At 36.6% G+C, this 20,949-nt stretch overlaps 1 protein-coding gene across 1 annotated transcript in view; it reads left to right on the top strand.

Moving 5' to 3' along the window:
- The window catches only part of MALRD1 (MAM and LDL receptor class A domain containing 1), a 282,516-nt gene that overhangs the window by 66,744 nt on the left and 194,823 nt on the right, over positions 1–20,949 (top strand). Inside the window, exons 18-20 of the mRNA XM_037383834.1 lie at positions 14,368–14,455; positions 17,247–17,423; positions 19,455–19,632. Of these exons, the coding sequence (XP_037239731.1) occupies positions 14,368–14,455; positions 17,247–17,423; positions 19,455–19,632 (443 nt within the window). The remainder of the gene's footprint in view (positions 1–14,367; positions 14,456–17,246; positions 17,424–19,454; positions 19,633–20,949) is intronic.

Genomic DNA, 20,949 nt, shown 5'->3' with positions numbered 1-20,949 from the left:
TCACGCTCTGTTACCACTTTTTCTCTGAAGTATTTCTACTGAGATGTGGACTAGAACAGCCTCTCAGTTAGTTTTGGGCTGTCTTCTGACTGGGTAACAGTATTAAAATTGTAACCTCTGTGTTTACTGTGTTGTGTTCCCCACACCCCATAAAGTTAGTGCTTGAGTGTTTTCACACCACATGCTTAAAGTCCCGTAGGTCATTTCCATGCTTCACAGGAAATGTTTAGATTCACTTAAGAATGTGTTTTTTTTTCTTGAAAGCCTAATCATAGGATGGAACTTTTTAATAGTTTTCTGGTCAACATACATGTCTTGACTTCTCAATGTACTCTATCTCTAGCCAGAACATCTGTTCAACTGTTCTGGTGTTTTCAGAGATTCCTAGTGAATAGAAAATGTTAGACTCTTGAACCGAAGATGGCCTAAGTCTCTGTAACACAGACTACCAGTTTTTCTTTTCTAAATGTAAAAGATATCGTGTATCTGAGATAGCTGGTACCATCTCTTCCTCTTTCCTCCCTATGTAAGTCTGTCATTTGTTTACCACATTCCAAGAAAGAATCACTATGAATAGTAAATCTCTCAAATTCATATTTTCAGTTTATTTACTAGTATGGGAAGCCAACTTTGGGACCATATAAACAACTGCGCCTGTATACTAACTGCTAGGAAAAGGAGGAGTTCTCAGCCAAAAATTCAAAGCAGCAAATAAAGATGCTTGAGAACTTCTGGAAAGCCAGATCCACTTTTGAGTTTGGAACCTTGTAGATGGGAAATTGTAAGGCTTTTAACTGAATGGTGTGGCAGAAACCCAAAGGGAGCAGCACACAAAGACTTCCTTTCCTCACACCAGCTCCCACTAAACCTCAGAACCAAAATCAGACAAAAATAAATAAGGAAAATTTATTGAAAAATACAACTTTATGGAAGTTTATATGCAAAATAAAATTGCAATTAAGTAGATATAAAATACATTTGTTATTTTCCTATTTTACAAGTGGTTAAGAAAAGTAAACAACCAAATCCACTGTAACAATTTCAATCTTATTACCAATTAGGTATTAGCTTAGAAAGTAATGGAATATTGATTGAAAATTAGAATGATACATTTGCTATGAATCTAGAATAGCACTGTGTTCTACAAACACAAACAAACCTTCTTTCTCCAGCTACTATTTTTAGTACCTGTTGTGCTATTTTTATATTTTTCTCAGTGTAAAATCCAAACTGTATTTCAAGGGCCTGATTCTGAAACATGTATACCTGAATATGTTGATAATGGTGCAAATTAGATTTCTCAAGCTCCTGAGCAGCATTTTAAACTAGATATAATGGTTTGAAATATGACCAAACATGGGAAGACAGACAGCTGAAGCTGATAGACAGCTGTCTTCCTTTTTTTTTTTTTTTTCCCCCATTGGTATTTGTACTTTTGACAGTGACATGCTGTTTGCAGGTATAGTAGTTGCAGCCTTCGTTTCTCAGAATTTTAAACAAGACAGTTTTATATATTCCAAGTTTTGTCATTTTGGGGAAAAAATGCTTTCTGTCCTGAAATGGACCTCTGTTTTATTAAAGCAAAATGTGACTTGTGTCTTTGCATTCTTCTGATATTCTGAATACCCTCATCTCTTATTCAGGCTAAGCCATCAAAGCGTAAGTGCTGACCAGTCCTATTTCAGACATTCCTACATAAAGGACATTGATGGTGGCATTTTACTATAGGTTGTAAATGTATCAAAAAGAACTTAGTTGTCTTGTAAAATGCCTTTGTCTCATTTGTTACATAGTATGGTATGAGTTGTCTCTTGCAGCATTTGCAAGATGGAAATGTTCAGTATGACTAGCAGCTTGTTGTTCTAAATCCTAGAACCCCTAGCATTCCCACATGCCATCTCATAGGATCTGATACCGTAGGCACCCGGTGCTGAACTGGGAGGCATTCCCTCATTTTTAGATCAGATAGCAAGAAACATCTTTGAGGATCAGTTAAGTTAAGGTTAAGGGTCCTCTTAACCCTGCAGACATGAAGCAAAGAAAGCCTGCGTTCAGGAGAGCTTTGTTTTACTTTGCTACAACAGGATATTCACAGAGTGAAGCATAACAAGTGTCATCTGTCCCAGCTTAGTCAGACAGTCATCTTGGAAGTTTTAACTCTAACAGCTGCTAGTTATCTGTTGAAGAGAAAACCTTGGGTGGGTTCTTAAAGAAATCCTTAATAAAATTACTGTATTTCACAATACTCTGGATGAAAGAGAAAATTACTTCTGAAATTATATTCTAAGTCAGTCACATCCTTAATAATGTATTATTTGTGATATGTGACAAAATCATCAAATATAGTATCAGTTATATGGCCTTTCAAATGAGATGGGTGAAGTGTTAGCCATAATTAGTTCTGACACATAAATCCACAAGTGTACTTCTTAGATGGTGCTAAATCAAGATCTGACCTTATTTTTTAGCAGCAGAATTTGTCTAAAGACAGAGGAGAATCTAACGGAAGCCGTCTTCATTTCTGAGCCTCTAGATTAAGGTGATTGTTTTGTCTTTTAATACATTCATTCAAATTTTCATTTTTCATTTTTTCATTTCTGTTATGGAGATATAGGTAATACCTTTTCTTACAAAGATTTTCAAAATCAAAGGCAAATTAGATCACTCTGAACACATATTATTTTCAGTTACTCTTCTATTTTAGCCATAGCATTAGCTGTGGAGGCATATAGTCACAGCTGAGGTTTTAATCTTGCTTCAGTATGCCTTTGACATAAGATCAGTTTGGTGACAAATGACATGTGTAGTAAACATACATTATTTGCATCCAGGCCCCTATCATTCATCTAAAAAGAAAAACAGGAGGGGCTAAAAAACGTATCTAAGGTACTACCAGGTAGCAGGTCGCAATCACATAGGCAGTATCTACTTTTGCACCCTCTACTTCATCCTTTTTCATTCCTCAGTTAGATGAGGTAGTGATTTTCTTTTGGGATTCTAATGGTCTGCTCTGTAATAAGTGAAATGGGATCACAAAGGTTATTCTTCAGTTCTTGCATTTCTAGCTTTTTCTTGCAATTACTTTTCTGAGAAGAGAACAAATTGATCAACACCCCCTCCCGCAACTAGTTTTATAAGGAAAAACTGAGGGTTCTAGCAGAAAATTGACATTTTTGCATAATTCTACTTTACAAACTATTTTTAAAGTGGTTTTGAGTTCTCCTTCAAGCTAAAAGCCTGTGCTATGGCAGATTGTGAGGTTTCAGAACTCAGTTTTTATTTCATGTGTCTCTAGCAGTCATATTTCACACATGAATAATATACTAGGATTGTTATAGTAGACTAAATGCCCTTTGTACCTGTTTAAGAAAAGATAATGACTTGCTAGACTTCCTCATCAACTGTAATATCCTTGAAGTAAGAAAATTTTGAATTTCATTTCCTACATAACAAGCATCAGAACTATTGAAATTACAGATTCTAGATCTTGTATCACATTTCACAGCACCTCAGAGGTAATTTTTTAGGGGGCTTGCAATGTCAGTAGTTCTGTAGATCGAATTAAGTGTGTGAGTTTTTCAGTTGTCTCTAGTCATTAACTGACAAGTGTCAGGTTGAAATGCTGGACTTATACTGGTGTACTCCCGAAAATGGAGCTGACCAAACTTGTCTGTATTCTGTTCCTTGCATGGAGCTTAGCCAGAAGAAGAGTGCACATACCTTTAATTGTCCCAAAAAGAAGTACTATTTACTACTGTGAAAAGCAACGTGAGGAGACCATGTTTCAGACGGTTACAGTTGCATATCAGCACATGCAGCTAGGACTTACCCTTACCACTCCAGTCCTGTTAGAAGGAAACTGGATCTGAACAGTGTGTGCTCTTTCTTCTATATATCCTAAGAAAACAAATCAAAGTAATCGTGTGTTTGTCCTTACATTAGGAAGATTAAGCTGAAAACAAAAACTGAAGTAGAAATGTTTGACCCTTTCTAGAATACTTGGGTAAAGATTATTCCTCTCAGAAAGAGCGGTAGCTGAGATACAACAGAGAAACATCAAATCAACAGTGTCATAGAGAAGCTGCATGGAGAATCATCATTAATGATTTCTCTAAATACAGAGAATGAGAGCTACTCTGTGAAATTCTTAGGCAACACAATAAAAACAAAAGAAAATGCTGTTTTAAGATGGTCTGTTGCACAGTTCATTGCCAAGGGATGTTTTGGTTAAAAGGAAGTATGAATGGGATTGGTAGGTAATTGGCAAATTATTGAAAGAAAAGTCTGTTAAGGGCTATTAGCACAGCATAAAGGCTATAACCTCCCACCTGTGATAAACTGCCAAGAGTTTGGGAGGTACCATTGCATGCCTGTTTTGTTCTCATTGTGCAGTGGAAGCAGTCTACTGGGAGACACACACTGCAGTTAGCTGGACAGCTGACCTAACCTCTGGTACATCTGTCCTCACGCTGTAAGGCGCTGTGCTGCAGACAGCTTCTGGTGCATCCGAAGGCTCACCCTTTTTGGTATTCTAACTATGATTTCAGATTTTCTGCAGTCACTTTCACCCTTATTGAACCAGGTTTATTGTTGTCAAGTGTTGTTACCCTTCTGCCTTGATCTGATTGCTTGCTGCCTTGTTCAGGGGCTCATTTTTGGTGCGTGCTGACATATCAGTAGGATTTTGTTAATGTTTAGTTGGTCAGTTACATATCTTTCATTAAACTCTGGTGTTGAAGCAGCTCTGAATTTATCAAGGGCTCTCTGTTTATTACACTTTTAGTATCCACCTGTGATCATTCTTCTGTTACTGTTTTTGATCCGTTACCTGGCAGCAATTTTCACACAAAGATTTAGTCATCATGAATTTCCATTCTAGCAACTGCTTCAATTTGAACTTTCAATTTGTCATTCCTCGTCTTTCTTCTCCTACTCTTTAAAGGTTACCACATGCTTCCGTTGCTTCTTACCTCTCCAATTCTACTGCAAATACATGGATATCCAGCCATATTTGCTGCAGCTTGGTAGCTCTTTTCCTGGGTACTAACTGTTTTTCTTCGTCTCTGATCTGTGTATTGATTTCTTCCATCCCTGATACCTGCTTGGGTGTTGTTGCACGCTGCCCTTTGGTTTTCACATTTACATTGTGCTATTGGTTTCTGATCTGTGTACTCACTACTTAGTTTTATTTTCACTGTGCCAATGTAAAGCCTGTCGTTGCTGGCTGAGCTATACAGTTTGCCATGCAGCTGCCTCTGGAGCAATTATTAATTGACTAATGGATTATTATTGACAGGGAAGTGCTACCCATGTTTTTAAATCCTTCATTAATCATAGAATCACAGAATATTTTGGGTTGGAAGGGATCTTTAAAGATCATTCAGTCCACCCCACTGACCATGGGCAGGGACTTCTTGCACTAGATTGAAGGCTATTCAAAGCCCTATCCAACTGGACCTTGAACATTTCCAATGGTGAGGCATCCACAACTTTTCTTGGCAACCTGTTCCAGTGTCTTACAACCACGTCATCATAAAAAATGTCTTTCTTATGTCTTCTATCTATCTCTTTCAATTATCTATCCTCTTTCAATTTAAAACCATTGTCCCTTGTCCTTTCACTACAGCCCTTGGTAAAAAGTCTCTCTCCATCTTTCTTATAAGCCTCCTTTAAATATTGAAAGGCTTCAATAAGGTCTCCCCAGAGCCTTGTCTTCTCCAGGCTGAAAGAACTCAACTCTCTCAGTTTTTCTTCACAGGAGAGGTGTTCCATCCCTCTGATCATTTTAGTGGCCCTCCTCTGGACCCACTCTAAAAGATCCATGTATTTCTTATGCTGGGGGCCCCAGAGCTGAATGCAGTACTCCAGGTGGGGTCTCACCAGAGTGGAGCAGAGGGGGAGAATCACCTCTCTCTACCCGCTGGTCATGCTTTTGTTATGAAGCCCAGGGTATAGCATACATATCTCTGTAGGCGAGTCATAAAAATATGCACCCAAAATCAAAAGAGCTGCTGTGTATTTAACTCTGAGGTCTTGTTAGAACATGTCCTGGCAGGGTGTGATGTGCAGAGGTAGTTACAGGGTGTTCTGGGAGCTGTGCCAGAGGATGCTGATGTCAGTCCAAATCATGTGGATTTCTTAATTTCTGTACTATTGAAGTACTAATGCCTTTTAATATGACAGCTGTAATACTTGCACTTGTATGACCTAGGTGCCTCCACCATGTTCTGTCCTTGTGACCAGGATCGAAGACTGTCTTGGAGAGCTGTAGTGGGCCAGGACAAAAGCTGACATATCACACGTCGATCTCATGTCCATACTTCATGCAGAATTTATGTAGACTCTAGTTTGGACAATTGATGCTCAGTTTTCTTCACTAGTCCACAGACTATGTGAAAAACAATACACGTGTAGAGTGGACAGAGAGGGAACTGGGACACTTGTGGGAAAGAGTGAAAAACAAAGAGAAGACTTTGTGGTTGGTGGTGAAATTCCTTTTGATAGTGGAGGCTATTCAATACCCAGTATGAAGTGAAATACAGAGAATTTACATCTTGAAAATGTGTGTGGTGCAATGCAGTATATTTGAAAGACAAAAAGTGGTGTGAATTTTACAAAGGCCATTTCGAAACATCACTACTGCCATTTTTGACAAGTGGATTTCCAAGCATAGAAAACACTGTGAAAACAAGGAAATTACCTGAGAAGCCAGGAAAATATATTGTCCATTATGCAAACCTTCAGGGATAATTTCATGCTTTTAGTTCAGTTCTTTGGAAAAGAAACTGCCCTTTTGTTCAGTGCCATTACAAAGCTTAATACTATGAAGCCATAGTCCACTCTGAGGCAATAGAAGTAATTTATTCTTCGTGTTACTGTTTTATTGGTATGCAGTGGAGGATGTGTCACAATGTCATCGTCACAACATATGCACAAAGAGACCAAAAGTAAGGATTTCTGAGCTATTTTAACAATGCCTTTTCCAGTCAAAATTGTATTCTTAGTTTCACATCTGTCATTTCCTTGCAGAATTTTTTTGTTGTTGTTGCGGGGACAGCGACAAAGGGGGCAGGGGTGAGTGTGCTTTACCTTGGTTCCCTGATTACATGCAGGAAGCCCAAAGGAAATTGCACCAGGTAAAAGCAGCCTTTCTGTACGCCAATGAACTGTCAAGTACTGCCCATGTTTTAAATATGGAAAACCTGAAGTAATGAAAGACTTTCACCACCTTTCACAACCCACAGCCCACTGAGAGACTGTGTTGAGTTGTTTGAATTTGTGGGGAATTATGTAAAGTAGGGATTTTCCTTTCCTAAAAATTCAAAGTAGTGTCTCAAATTTGCTACTGATACCAGGAATTGCTGAACAGGAAAATGAGACTTGGATACCTTTGCAAAGAGAAGGAAAATGTTAGTGATTTTTTTCTTGTTCCTTTCCTGGATCTAGAAGCCATCTTTGAAAGGTAGCGAGAAATCACAGGCAAGCAGTACCTTCATTGAAGCTTTAATTAAGTATCCTTCCATAGTTCTAGGCTTTATATCAAACACAGGGGGCTTTTATATTATTTTTTATAATCTATATTTATTGAGTATGCTTATAGTAGAATTAAGAAGCAATGTAGAATTTCCACTTCTACTGAAGTATATAGCAAAACTCTTGTTATCTTTAATGAAGACAGGATTTCATGGCAAGTCATGTTCTCATTGTGTCTCTGTGTTACAGTTTTCTTTCTTTGGGAGGTTAAGGCTATTTGCATGGATGCAAGAGCAGGAATTCTGTGTAACTTACTATCTCAGTCAGGCAAAATCCTTTGGATAGAGAAGGGTCCACATCTTTAAGCAAAACATGTAATAGTGATCCCTTTGCTCACTAGGATTTGCTGCTAGACAGATAATTGACTCAGTTGCTAGCAAAAATGTTCTCATAAATATTGAAAAGGAAGTGATGCCTGTCTTTGCTCAAGATATTCCTTAGCTCTGCATGGAAGAATTGCTTTAACAGTGAGCATTGCACAGACTAGATACAAGTCTGTCCATGAAGGCCCTATTTGAGCTTCTCAGCACAGAGATGTGGAGATGTCTTTATGCAGCCCTTGCATCTTGACATGTTCCAAGGTGCAAGAAGGATGGAAAAAAGTGCTTAGGTTATAACAAGATATCCTGGTCAGTGTGGGATACATCTTTTAGGACCATAAGTCCCAGGAATTTGGCATAGTAACTCAGCCAAAATCCTGTAATTTTATTGTTAATTTATTTTAAAATCTGAGGAAATGGTGGTTGGGAGAAAGAAAGAAAATGTGATGTATAGGTGAAAAAGTGTGTAAGCTGCTGAACCTGCCTAAACCTGCCATGGAAGATCACCCTAGCAGTAAAACCATGCTTAAGGTGAAGGAGTAGTGATGAGATTCCATCTGAAAGTAGTTCAGGGTACCGTAATATGATTAGGGTCAATAAAGGCAGATCATGAAAGAACATCATCAGCCTTGCCATTGCTTTGCTGTTCACATACTACAACTGACCCACTTTCACTTGTATGTGTTCTTGTCAAAACAGCCCATCAGTTAGATCCAGTCTTTGGAACCTTAAACTGTCTTCATAATTAATCACAGGGATATCAGAAATGACTGATGCTCTAAAAAAACCCCTAAATTTATAGAGAAGTAGTAAAGGGACTTGAACTTTAGATGTGGGAGAAAATTCACAGTATCTTTTGGGTATTTTTTTTTTTTTTTACTAGATTTGGCCTCATCCATTGAACCATGGATGTTTTAGTATTGTCTGTGAGTATATCTTTATCTGCCAAGTATTTTCATTACTTAGTGATTCTTAAGTAATTTAAAAAAAAAAAAATCATCTATCCTCTTTAGGGAAAGAAAACATTTATATTTTTAAAACAAAAAGTGGTATTGCTAAAGGATAGATGCATTTTTAGGTCCCTGCAGCCAACTGAACAGAAATTAAATGAATTTTCTGCCTGAAAAAGTATCTTCAGCTTTCAAGTGGGTTTTCTCCATTTTTCTGGGGATTTTGTGGGTTTTGGTGTGTGGTTGTTTTTTTTGTTTGTTTGTTTGGGGTTTTTTTGTTTGTTTGTTTTGGTTTTGGTTTGGTTTTTTAATGCTTCATATTTACAGTCTGAGTTGCTTCTGAAAATAATCTTGTTCTGCCATAATCTTGTGAAATAAACGTGTCTTAGTAGATGTATATCTACATGTATACAAGATGCATATCTTCTGTATATCTTTTCAGATGAAGTGAAAGCTAGGCATTAACTTAAATTGGATTAAATACAGCTTTATCACTATAATTACTAGATAGATGTTTGCCAAGTGAGCAGGGTAACCATGCTGTTTTATAAAGCTAGAATCTCAGAAATGTTTAGGCACTGACTATATACTACTTCTGCAGTAATTCTTTCAACATTAATATTACAGACTGAAAATACGGCAAAGTACTGACTCCTAGAAGATGTAAATAGTTATTAATATTATGCTTGTCAGCTGTCCCATCAACGTCAGTGAAGAGTCTGAAACAGGATAGAAATGTGATTGTTCCCTGCACTTCAGAGAAATGCTTGGAAAAACATCATAAATCAGCATGAGGGTTCACAAACTTATAGTGAAGTGTGATAAAGCACTTTGCTGAACTAGAAGTAGTGGTTTTCAGTATCTTGAAAAAACAAGCATTTTAGAACATAAAATATTTGACACAAGATTTTTCATATTTGGTGTGTATAACCTTAAGATCATTGGTAAGAATTCATTTGGACACCTGTATGAAAGGACTTTATTTCAACTTTTGAAGTCTTGAGGCATTGATTTGTAATGCATTTTCAATGGACACACAAGGAAAGGGTGGTGGGCCTTGAAGACAGTGAATTGTCAAACTTTTCTACATGTGTCATTAAAATAATGTGATGACCTAATGTTGATCATCTTTCCAGCAGCTGATGGGCTGTCTCCACTTGTGCTTGCTTTTGGGGATAGAAGGGCTCCATGCCACGCATAACAGCTCTGTGTAATAGCCCTGATTGCCTAGTCATTCCCACCATGAGGAAAGCTGGAACATGCTGTGGCACCGCTTATGCCAGCGCACCCAGGTTTTTTTCCCAAGAGAAGGTGTGGAAGGTACAGAGGAAAAAATCAGTGTCATGTAGTCAGGATGCAGCTACTGGACACCTAGGCAAGAGATTTGGAAAATGGTCTCAGGTCTGACAGTGCTTACTCATTTGATGGCAGGTGAGAAAGCAGAGAAACAGAACCGGTGAGGAATAAGTTGCCATGCTTGGACTCAGTTATCAAAGAAGTCAATAAGCCTTTATTTGGCATGAACTAGTAACTCAAGAAGTTAAAATTAAATTTTAATTTCTCAGATTTTGTAAAAAAATTGCAATATTTCTGAAAAAAAAAAGTGTTTGCTTGGTAAGTAGTTTCCCTTTTTTACGTAGTTCTTGAGATATCATAGAAATATGCTCATGCGTTCTTGAAAAAATCATCCTTCAGTGAAGACTAACTGTGACATGATTGTTGGATGACGACTTCCTGATAAAAAGGAATTCTGAAGCAAAAAATGTTGATACAGATTTCACACAATTCATGTTCTATGGCTTGTCCTTTACCTGTAATTACAAAAGTTCTACCATCTCATAAGAAATTGGTTACTTTTCTTGATGAAAAGTTATGAGACATTTTGATTTATTTATACATAACATTGAAACAGGAGTAGGTTACTTCAGATGTAGTTGTAAATGTAATTTTTTTTTTTTTCAAAAAAAATGTTGTAAATGTAAATACACAGTGAAACATATATGACTTTCAACCCGGCATTTGCTTTCAGTAAATTAAGACAAAGGGGTTTGATGACAAAGTTTTCGGTCCATCATTTGAGCCCACTTGTATCCACTTTTGGATACAAGTTATTTGCCAGTTCTTTGCACCCACTTGTATCCAATTTTGCATTTGTAGCCATTTGTATCTACTTGTGTGTTTGTTCTTTCCTCTTCAAACCAAATTAGGGTGTTTCCTGCCGGAAATAAGAACAGCAAACCTAGTCAAAATTAGCATGCTGTAACTAACTACAAATAGAATCACTGAGGAACAAAGTTGGCAATTCCTGTGACAAACCTGAGATATTTGTCTGTATTACTAGGTAAATACATTAGAACTAATATCACTATTTCCTAGATATTCAGAAATCTTCAGAATTTTTAATACCTCACAGTTTTTGGAATTGATTCCATTCCGGTTTAAGCTATGCTTGTATGGAAATTAAGATTTTATTTTGCTAACCTTCAGTGGGAATTGGCTAATGACAGAAATGGGCATTACTGTAAAAACGGAGCATTTGTACAGAACAGTATTGCCCATTGTAATTCCTCTATTAACACTTGTCATAATGTTCCTTCACCCTTCAAAAACCTATTTTGTTCAAAATCCTAAGGGATCAATCCTTTTCTGTATACAGAGTGTCATTGTAATATATTTTGCTTTTCATGGAGGTCACCGTCCCCCCCCGTCCCGTCCCCCCCCCCCCTTTTATGTAGCATACCTTTTGCTACCTTTGTAGATTTCATTGAGACTGGATCTCTAGAGTTCTGAAAACTGGAGAAATTGGGAACTATTTATCCTTATTCAAATAATAAATGAGATGTGAAATGAGCTTCATGGTAGATGAGTTCCCTGGAGGTTGTTAAATAATAGCCTATGAAGTTTGCAGAATTTCAGCTGGGAAATTAATTTAAGTGGTCAATGCTTAACCACAGCTGCAGAGAGACTAAGTTTTATGCTGCAGCACCAATTCATAAATTTATCCTATTTTCAATTTTAAGTTTATAAGTACACCTGTGTTACATTTCTTGTGTTACTTACTGAGTTTGTGCTATATGCCAGTGTCAGACTCCCCAAATGAGTACATAAATTAAAAAAATAATTTGGGGAGATTTTAAGTAATACAATCATAATCATCATCATAACAATAAAGAGGTATTCTGAACTGAATAATTCCTGCAGAACTGTGTCCTGCCACTTCTACATTTAGGTATTTTTATGCCCTGAATAAAAAGTATTCCTTCTTAAGGTGCAGGAGTGCAACCTCCTCCAGGAAAAGATTGGTGGAAGATGACACATAAGGATGCCCGCAGACCTTGTGAATGTCATGGCTGGGGAGAGAGGCACAGGGAGATATGCAGAGAGAAGCCCCTCAGCCTACTGGTTAACATCCATTGGAGCACAGCACAGTCCCACAGAAAAATAGTGTAGTTTTATGGGAAGGCTTGGGATTATCTTAGTAGTAACTGTAAGTTGAGTTAATAAACCCTTTGCCCTTTTGTCTGAATTTTAGGTCATAATTAATAATGAATTATGAGCAGTTAATCATTCACACTTTGAAAACAAAATAAAAATTTTATTTAAACTACTTTGTGTTTGCCAGTCAAAATTATACTGAAAGGAATTCTGTCATTTTTTAATGTTTTCTTGCATAGCGTTTCTAAATAATAGATGCCTTGATTTGTCCTGTTTCTGAGCATTTTTATGTTACTACTACCAATACTGTAGCATTGTCCCCATTTTAACCTAAAAAGGAAAGAAAAGACTGGAGTAATATTGTAAAAATGTATTTGTGGGCATTCTGAGGGAAAAATAAGAATTCCATGCTGAGATGAAAGCTGTAAGAAGCAATGCTGTCATTTACTGGTGTCATTCACAATAGATACATTTTATGCTAAAATAACCCATCTTCATCATATCCATTAAAGGACATATATCCACCTTCTTTTACTATACTCACTTATTCTGTGTAATTGACATAATCTGTACTTGAAGTGTAATAATTGTTGTTTATTCTAGTTATGTCGGCATTGGTGATAAAACTGCTATTCACATGCAACTTTAGATAGCAGAAACAGATTTGTTAACTGCTAACATCTGACTGATGCTGTTCTCTTACTTTTATGGTATTAAGGCCATTCCTTGCACCTTTTAAATATTATTTCCTCCCATTACATGTTAATAGATCTAAAGTGTGACTTATAAAAGCTCTGTGTCATACCAGTTGAAAAAAACAGTTCTTAGTGTGTAGATGAATTCTCTTCTTTCTCTCAAGTTACTGAGAACTTGTTTAATACACAGTGCTGTTTTCTGAGACTGGTAAAGCAGTCCTTTACAGGACTTCATTTACCATATGACAAAAGAAATAATGAAGTGTAAAATGCAAACATATATTTTTGAAATGACATTTGATGTGAGGATGTTTCCAAAATATGAATGATATTTGATCAAAAGAATTGAGACATCTGTCTACACAGAAGTGCCTTGCGTCTTTGAGTTCCAAGCAGTGCTTCATTACTAATTGAACATAAGCTTTCTTTGCAAATAAAATTATGAATAAATGAATTGCAACAAAAATATTAGAATTAACAGTACTGTGAAGCAGTATTTCGGTATTTTTACCACTATTTATACTTCATTCTTTTGATTATCTATTGAACTGAGGAACAAACAGTGAAAAATGTAACTGAAATTTTATGTAGCATCCCAGAATAATCTGGAAGCTTGAATATGTGTGTGCATGTGTAAGACATGAGAACAGTATTTTAAAGAAATAGCAAAGAAGTAAATTTAATATTTTAACTCCATTAGATCAGAAAAAAACATTTTTTTAAATGTATGGTTTGAGGAGGCTTTGTTATTTTTATAAATAGGGATTTATAAATTACTTAAATTAAGAAAATTCTTACTAAATCTTTCGCTAATCAACTACTTGGATTTTTACTCTATGTCAAGAGTCAGCGGGAAATAGGCTTATGCAGTCATCCAAGATTTCACAATACTAACCTCTCCCATTCCTTTGCAGTAGACAATAATGAGAAAGTAAGCGTATACAGCATTGGCAACTCTAATGAAATAGTAGAATATTTTTCTTTAAAGCGTTCCATAGTACATCTCTAACCTGCTTAATTGTTTTCATCACAGTGGGATTTGTATAAGACCTATAATTCGTTCACATGAATGTTATTATAATTAATCATGATTAATGATATTACAATAAGTACCAAAGGAGCTAATCATAATATGCCACTTAGGATAATCTCTTGCCATCATTTTATGTCACAATGATGTTCCAGTGGATTTACACAATTGTGAAGCCAACCATTGTGTTATGGTTCACTGTGATTAATGTGACCACCAGTGAAAGCTGGTTATCATTAGTCTCTCTTGTAAAGTGTCACTAAATAGAATATATCCCCTAGAACAAATTTAATCTCATTTTAAGTGTGAAACATGGTAAATGACTCCACTATCAATAGATATGAAATATTTAATGAGAAGTCTACCGTACACTGAAAAATGTTTTGTAATTCTTGTTCCCCTAGATCTTGGTGAAAGGTACTGTAGGAGATGGTTTCACTGGAGACATTGGACTTGATGACATGTCTTTTCTAGGCTGTACTCTTTACAATGGTAAGAACATAGTTAAAGTGTACAGCTCCTAGCTGTGACCTGATTCTTTGCTGTCATTTGTAAATATTGCTACTGGAAAAGCAAAAACCAGATTGAATCGTGACTCTTGCCTTGCAAGGAAATCCAGACTTGTTTCCTTGCTTTTCAGACCCTCATATCCAGGCATCAGCCCAAAATGTTTTTTACTGTGCACATAAGGTCCAAAAAAGAGACCTTCAGTAAGAGGTGTGCAGCTTCCAAAGTCTTCCAGGTCCTAGAAGGAAAAAGAAGCTTAACTGTGTGTAAACACACTGACCTTTCATTCAGCAAACTTTGTTTAGTAGAGCCTTCCATCTCCCCTCTATAATTCCTAGTGTGTTTACTGTGCCGATTGTGCTCACATTACAGCACACAAAAGGTTCAGATGATAGAGCAGCCTTTCCTCAGAAGTCATTGCTATGTAGGGTAGTACAATGTCTACAGAATTGAAAGTATTATATCCCAAAATACATGTACTTCAAGACACCAGATTCCAGACCTGTCACTTCATCACAGAAGGGATTTTAAGAGGACTAGTGTTAGCTGCAGCAGGCATTACACTGTTATATATGGTGTGACAGTTGATGTACAGTCATAATAGGGCTGTAGAACAGCAAACAATATAGAACAGTTTCTTAATATTAGTATCCTAGCACTAGCTCTAAAACACCCTAGTGCACACGCATTTTACTCTGCTACTCCAAAATTTTCTTGTAGATATAATTGGGCCTGCTAGGAATACCAAGTTTATATGGCATGTTTCCTGTCTAGATAATTATCTCACAATTTACCAAGTTTATACAGTCTACAACATTTATTATAACATCTTGAATATAAAGTTTTCTGTAGATATTCTGTTAACACACAATGCCTTATATTTGGGGAAAAAAACTTAGAAGAACTAGTCAGAAAATCTCTATATGTTTTCAAATGAGATATGAAAAAAGTTTTAAAAATAAAGAAGAAAAAAGTTGGGAAGTACAAAAGGTCAGAGTTTCGAAGTTCATAAATAAATAATATAAAAAAACCCCGTTGTGTGTGGAAAGGTAAACCAAAAATACTCAAGTATAATGGTGGTCAGATCTGGTGGTCAGAAAACATTTTTTGTGTTCTGTACATTTTTAAAATGCTTTTAGTATTGAAAGCAGTTTTTGAGACATCCCAAGGTCTTCCGCACTATCAAAAGTATCCCAACCACCAAAAAACAAGAGTCAAAGAGACTATGGGAATAGTCTGCAAGATAGTCAATAGCTATGGCATATTTCACCATATATAATGCAAGTTGGACCAAAGAAAGAAAGCAGGGCTGCTATGTTCCTGCACCCTAGAATTAAGAACTAGTCACCCATTGGCTCATGTTCTACTTCAAATAACCAAATACTGACCAGGGAGAGGTGGAGTTGATAATTTTGTGGTAAGATCCCTCATAAGTAATATTAAAGGTGTATAAACTTAAGCATACTGCTTTGATGCATCATTTGAATGACCTAACCAAGGCTATTCAGTGATACTTGCTCTGGACAAAATGGGTTTTCATAAAGCATAGAAAATTAATTATTTCAAGAGAAAGGAGCAGATTCTCCTTTCTTTTCTGTTATCATGAAGGTTATGGTAATTGAAAAATTATTCCCCTGTTTCAGTGGATTAGGAGCAGAGGCTTGAATGTGGCATTTATATTTAAAAATTTCTGACCAATAAGGTCCTTGCTATTATTATGAGCTGTAGATACATTTATATCATACAATGATTCCTTCAAAGGGTTCCTTCCCCTAAGTCTTTTGTTTGAGTCTTAGGATATTACGGGATTATCATTCATTTGATTGAAGCATATTTATTTCATGTCATAGATGTGCTTTCTACCTTATGAAATAGAAATGGCTCCTGCTCATGGGGTATTTATTACCAGCCTTAGTATTCCAGGCCTTGGGGGAAGAAAATTCTTTGCTGTCCTAGGCACATGTTTTATAAAATGTCTTCACATGTACTTTTTAATTAACTCCGCTGTATTGCTTAGGTACATTGTGCACTATAGCTAATAATTTCATTAACAATTAAATTTAAAGAGGGAGTATATAATGAAAATGCATTTTATGGACAACAATAGCAAGAGTTTTCAAGAAATGAGAGTGAGCCTGAAGAAAGTTGCACAGTGAAGAATAGGAGGAAAGACGAAGAGAATTGATTTGAAAAAAGTGGTAATGAGTTTGAATGAAACACAAAGGAAGTGGTGGAACAAGACAATGACCTCAGAATAATTATTCTAATAAGAAAAAAGTATTTTTTTCGGTGATGAAATTACAAGACAACAAGGTTACATAGCAATTTCCACAGTCACTTGCCATAGTCAACGTGTTAAAAAAAAAAGTAGCCATTATCATCAGAATCTGTTAGCCTTGGTTCACAGGGAAATTAAGTTTTCATGATTATTCTGTCAGTCTCTGTGGCGTTATTTTTTTTTAAATGACTCACTGGCTTGATTCAAATTTGAAAGACATGTAAAAGGTGTAAATAAATTCCTCCAAGTGTCAAGGATTGTTTGAATGGTGGTTGGCTAAAATGACCAGCCTAGTGCTTTCCACTGAGGAAACGCTCAATTCAGTTCCTACTGGGCAATATTTAAGTCATTCAGCTTGGCCACCCAGACATGTTTCCAGTAAAGCTGTACTTTAAAGCTGCGTTGACAAAGGGAGGGAATGGCAAGGAAAAGAAATCATTACGAAATTAAAATGCCTTGGTCCCATCGCTCAACATTTTGTTGGTTTGTTTTTCAAAGGAAACTTGCCAACAATCTCTACAACTACTTCAGGAACTTCAGTGCCTGCCACGCTCCCCACGAACAACTGCACAGAGGAGGAGTTTGTATGTAGAGCCTCTGGCCATTGCATTCAGATGATCCAGAGATGTGATTTTAGTCCTGACTGCTCTGATAATTCTGATGAATCGGCTTGTGGTGAGTGTACTAAATCTTGTACTTTGCTAACTTATTAGTTTGTGGCTGTTAAACACATTGCGTTAACCATTCTGCGTTTACCTTTGCAATATGGTATTAGTACCTAGATGCTATTTTTAACGTTATTTTCCCTAGAAAAATAATAACATTTTGCCTTAATGTGGTAATCTGAGATGTTATACATTTTCTGCCTTCTAATAGGCTGATTCAGACTTGACATTCCAATTCAACTGACTACTGAAATGAAGTGGAGAAGGAAGGATTTCTCAGTTCCCCAATGACTGGTAGCTAGACATGACAGTTTTTTTAAGTGAGCATAGTTTCTCAAATTAAACAACCTATGACATAATTTTTGCAAATGTTCACTAGCCTAGACTGGGAGAAAGAATAATGTTTACGTGTACATCTGGGATACTTAGGTCCAGGTTTTTTACCTAATTCTATGAATACGAGATTTAGGAGGTTTTTTTTATACAAAGTATTTTCATCAGCAGCAATGATCGTGAAATTCAGCCTACTCCACACAGAAGTGAGTTCCAGCCTGAAAAGCTCTGATAGTCAGATGGGGACACCAGAACTGGGACAATGGACAGGGTCACCACATGTTTTCTGTAGAGGTCTAAGACACTTTTTGTTTGCTTCTGAGTTGCAGCAGTTCGTATTATAGCATTTTAGAAGAAACTGTCAATGACTTTGTTTTGCCTTAAAGCACAGTACTTGAAAAAACTGCTGTACTGAAGCTGATTAATGAAGAAGACACACATCTAGAGACAGTGACCTCGTCAGCCTTGGCAGCTATTCTCACTGAAGAACAAAACTCTACATTCATTATACATTGTGTAGGGAACTCAATCACCTCTCTCAGGGCTGAGGGCTCAATGAGAAAAAGTAACATCAGACTCCGTCTATTTCTTATGTGGGAGTAACTGGAAGAAATGAATCTGATATATAAATATCACTGATTGATTTCCTGTAGTGAAAAAAAACCCCACACAACATTGAAATTCTGCCCCCAAAAGTAAATGCAGAACCCCTTGGGTAGAATGTTTTCCCCCCCCCCTCAGAAATGTACATTATCTTACAAAACATCCTTTCCTTCTGAAAGACATAAATACTGTGAAGAATACACCTTTACCTATTTGCTCTGTCTGAAGTCTCCCATCACTACAGCAATGATGGCCATTTATCACTCGAATGGCAGTGCTGGAATAGGAATTAAGAATGTCTTGACTGAGGGCAGAAATATATTCTTAGGAAGTTATCTTTCTCAAGGCATTTGAAACACGATGTTTATAAAACATGTTAAAAAAGGGGAATAAACACTTAATATTATGCCACTCATCATTCTCAGGAAATGCCACAAATCTTTATATTGGTAACTTACAAGATCACACTGGCTGTGGTTTGCTTTCTTACTGGAGATACACAAGCTATAAATCAAAACTCACTCACTCCTTAGTCTACCATTTTCAGCCTCCCAGGAAGGAAGCATCATAGGCTCCTAGCACCCTATGATTTCTTGATGTAAAAGTTACCTCAGCTATGCTAGCATTTGAGCTTTGTGCCTTTTTGGTTTTTTTGCGTTTCCCTGCACAATTTTCACACGCTCACTTAGACTTGAGTATAATAATATGTTTCAAAGTTCTGGAGAGTGAAAAGACTCACCTTGGATCACCTAGACAAAGTTTCTGCAAAATACTCAGGAATGCATACTGGAGAATAAATATTTATAACAGAAATGGAAAATAAGAAGTTTCTTTACCCCGAATACTCTTACAGGGGGATGCGTTGTGAGGGAGGGACAGTAGTGAGCTCACTCTTGTCCAGTTGCTAGGAATCAAAAACTGAGGCACAAGCAGCTGCACATATATTTAGTAAGATAACAATTCAGTATTTGACACAAATACCAAATAGCTGCATTGTGTGACTTCCAGGTCCTTTATATTGCCATATTGTTTAGTTTATTGTAACATCAATTAATGGTTTCCAGTTTTTATATGAACATGAAATAATCACTATTCATCTCTGAAGTTATGGATTTCTGCAACTTTGAAGATAAGAATCAGTGTGAATGGTATCAACCAGCCTTGGAACAGATGTCAGGAAATGATTCCATCGATACCACAAATGTATTCAAGTGGGAACTTGGAAGAGGGGCAAATCTCTACCCTGGGCAAGAAAAATACTGCCCATTAATTGATCATACTACGTGAGTACATTTTTTCAGGTACTTGAATCCTTCTTGGACTGTGTGAATTTAGTGACTTGTGGATTATCAGGGGGAGAAACTGCTCAGTTCACGATATTGAAGCGGTTTACTGATTAATAATGTAATGTAATTAACTGGCATTCAGTAAAGTAGATATGCAAGACCAATAGTGTCAATACAACAGATGAATCAAAATACAAAATGTTAGTAAACAGGTACAAATTTCTAAACACCTTTCTATAAGTAGTTCCTAAAGTTTTGGTACCTCCCCATCCAGTGAAACACATGTGCACTCCCCCTCCCAGAGGACATGTGGGATACAAGCATGTTCTCCCTTATAGGAAAGCAAGTTTGGAGACATGACTGCTCCAGCTTTATGTGTGCACATGCCACTGCCTACAATGTGTTAATACATACGCCATGAGAAAATAACCCTCCTTGTAGCACCCCAAACTATCAGCCCATCAACTAGATGCAGGATATTTGCAGTATCCTGTGAGGGTGATGCTCTGTCTGGTCTATGCAGTGGTCGTGGCACCAGCAAGATGACTTCTGGTATGTGAAAATTGGGTTTTGGCTACTGTTGTTTCCGGTTCCTAATCTCTCCCCATCATTACAAATTTTCATCCTTCTTTTACAGTTCTTTTCAAGCTTATGTCTTCTTTGTTTGAAAGCTGTCTTTGCAATTTACTGGGTATTGTTTAATTGCATTGATAGTAGTCATCATCTTGATCAGTTTTGGGTGAATGCCTTCTACAACAGTGTTTACTCACACAGACAGTATATGCTCACTTTTCCACCTTACTCACTGTTGTTATTCTGGCAGCTTTGCCCAAGGGTGGGCAGTACAAGTTACTGCAACAATGGATCTTGTGAATTCTGCTGTTATTTAATAAATAGTTAACTAATGTAGTTCAAAACTACTGTGCAGTTAAATTTAGTTTAGTTGATATTTTACCATTTTTCTGATAAATGACATCACATCATAGTTAAATGAAAAATTTTCTGTTCTCTCAGTGGAGCTTTCTAAATTAATTTTAGAATCTAGGTAGGTTGTTTATGATAATTACTAACTCCTCCCAAACACTTTCCTTTGATTTTTCTCAAGGAGCAAAAATTAGCGTTATTCCGTGGTCATTTGGATTTACCTGTTTGGGTTTTTTTAAAGAAGTAAGAAATGTGATTAAAAAAATACATTAATGCAATTCCTGTTCCACTTAAAAATAACAGTTAAAATTTATTGAATCAAAATCCCTATAGTTGACTAGCAAATGTATTAAGCACAACTTTAAATGTCATAAAACTTCAATTCATGTA

This window comes from Falco rusticolus, chromosome 4, assembly GCF_015220075.1.
Source record: "Falco rusticolus isolate bFalRus1 chromosome 4, bFalRus1.pri, whole genome shotgun sequence".
Classification (NCBI taxonomy): Eukaryota; Metazoa; Chordata; class Aves; order Falconiformes; family Falconidae; genus Falco; species Falco rusticolus.
The sequence above is the reverse complement of the archived record's forward strand: the minus strand, read 5'-3'. Positions and strand labels throughout refer to the sequence as shown.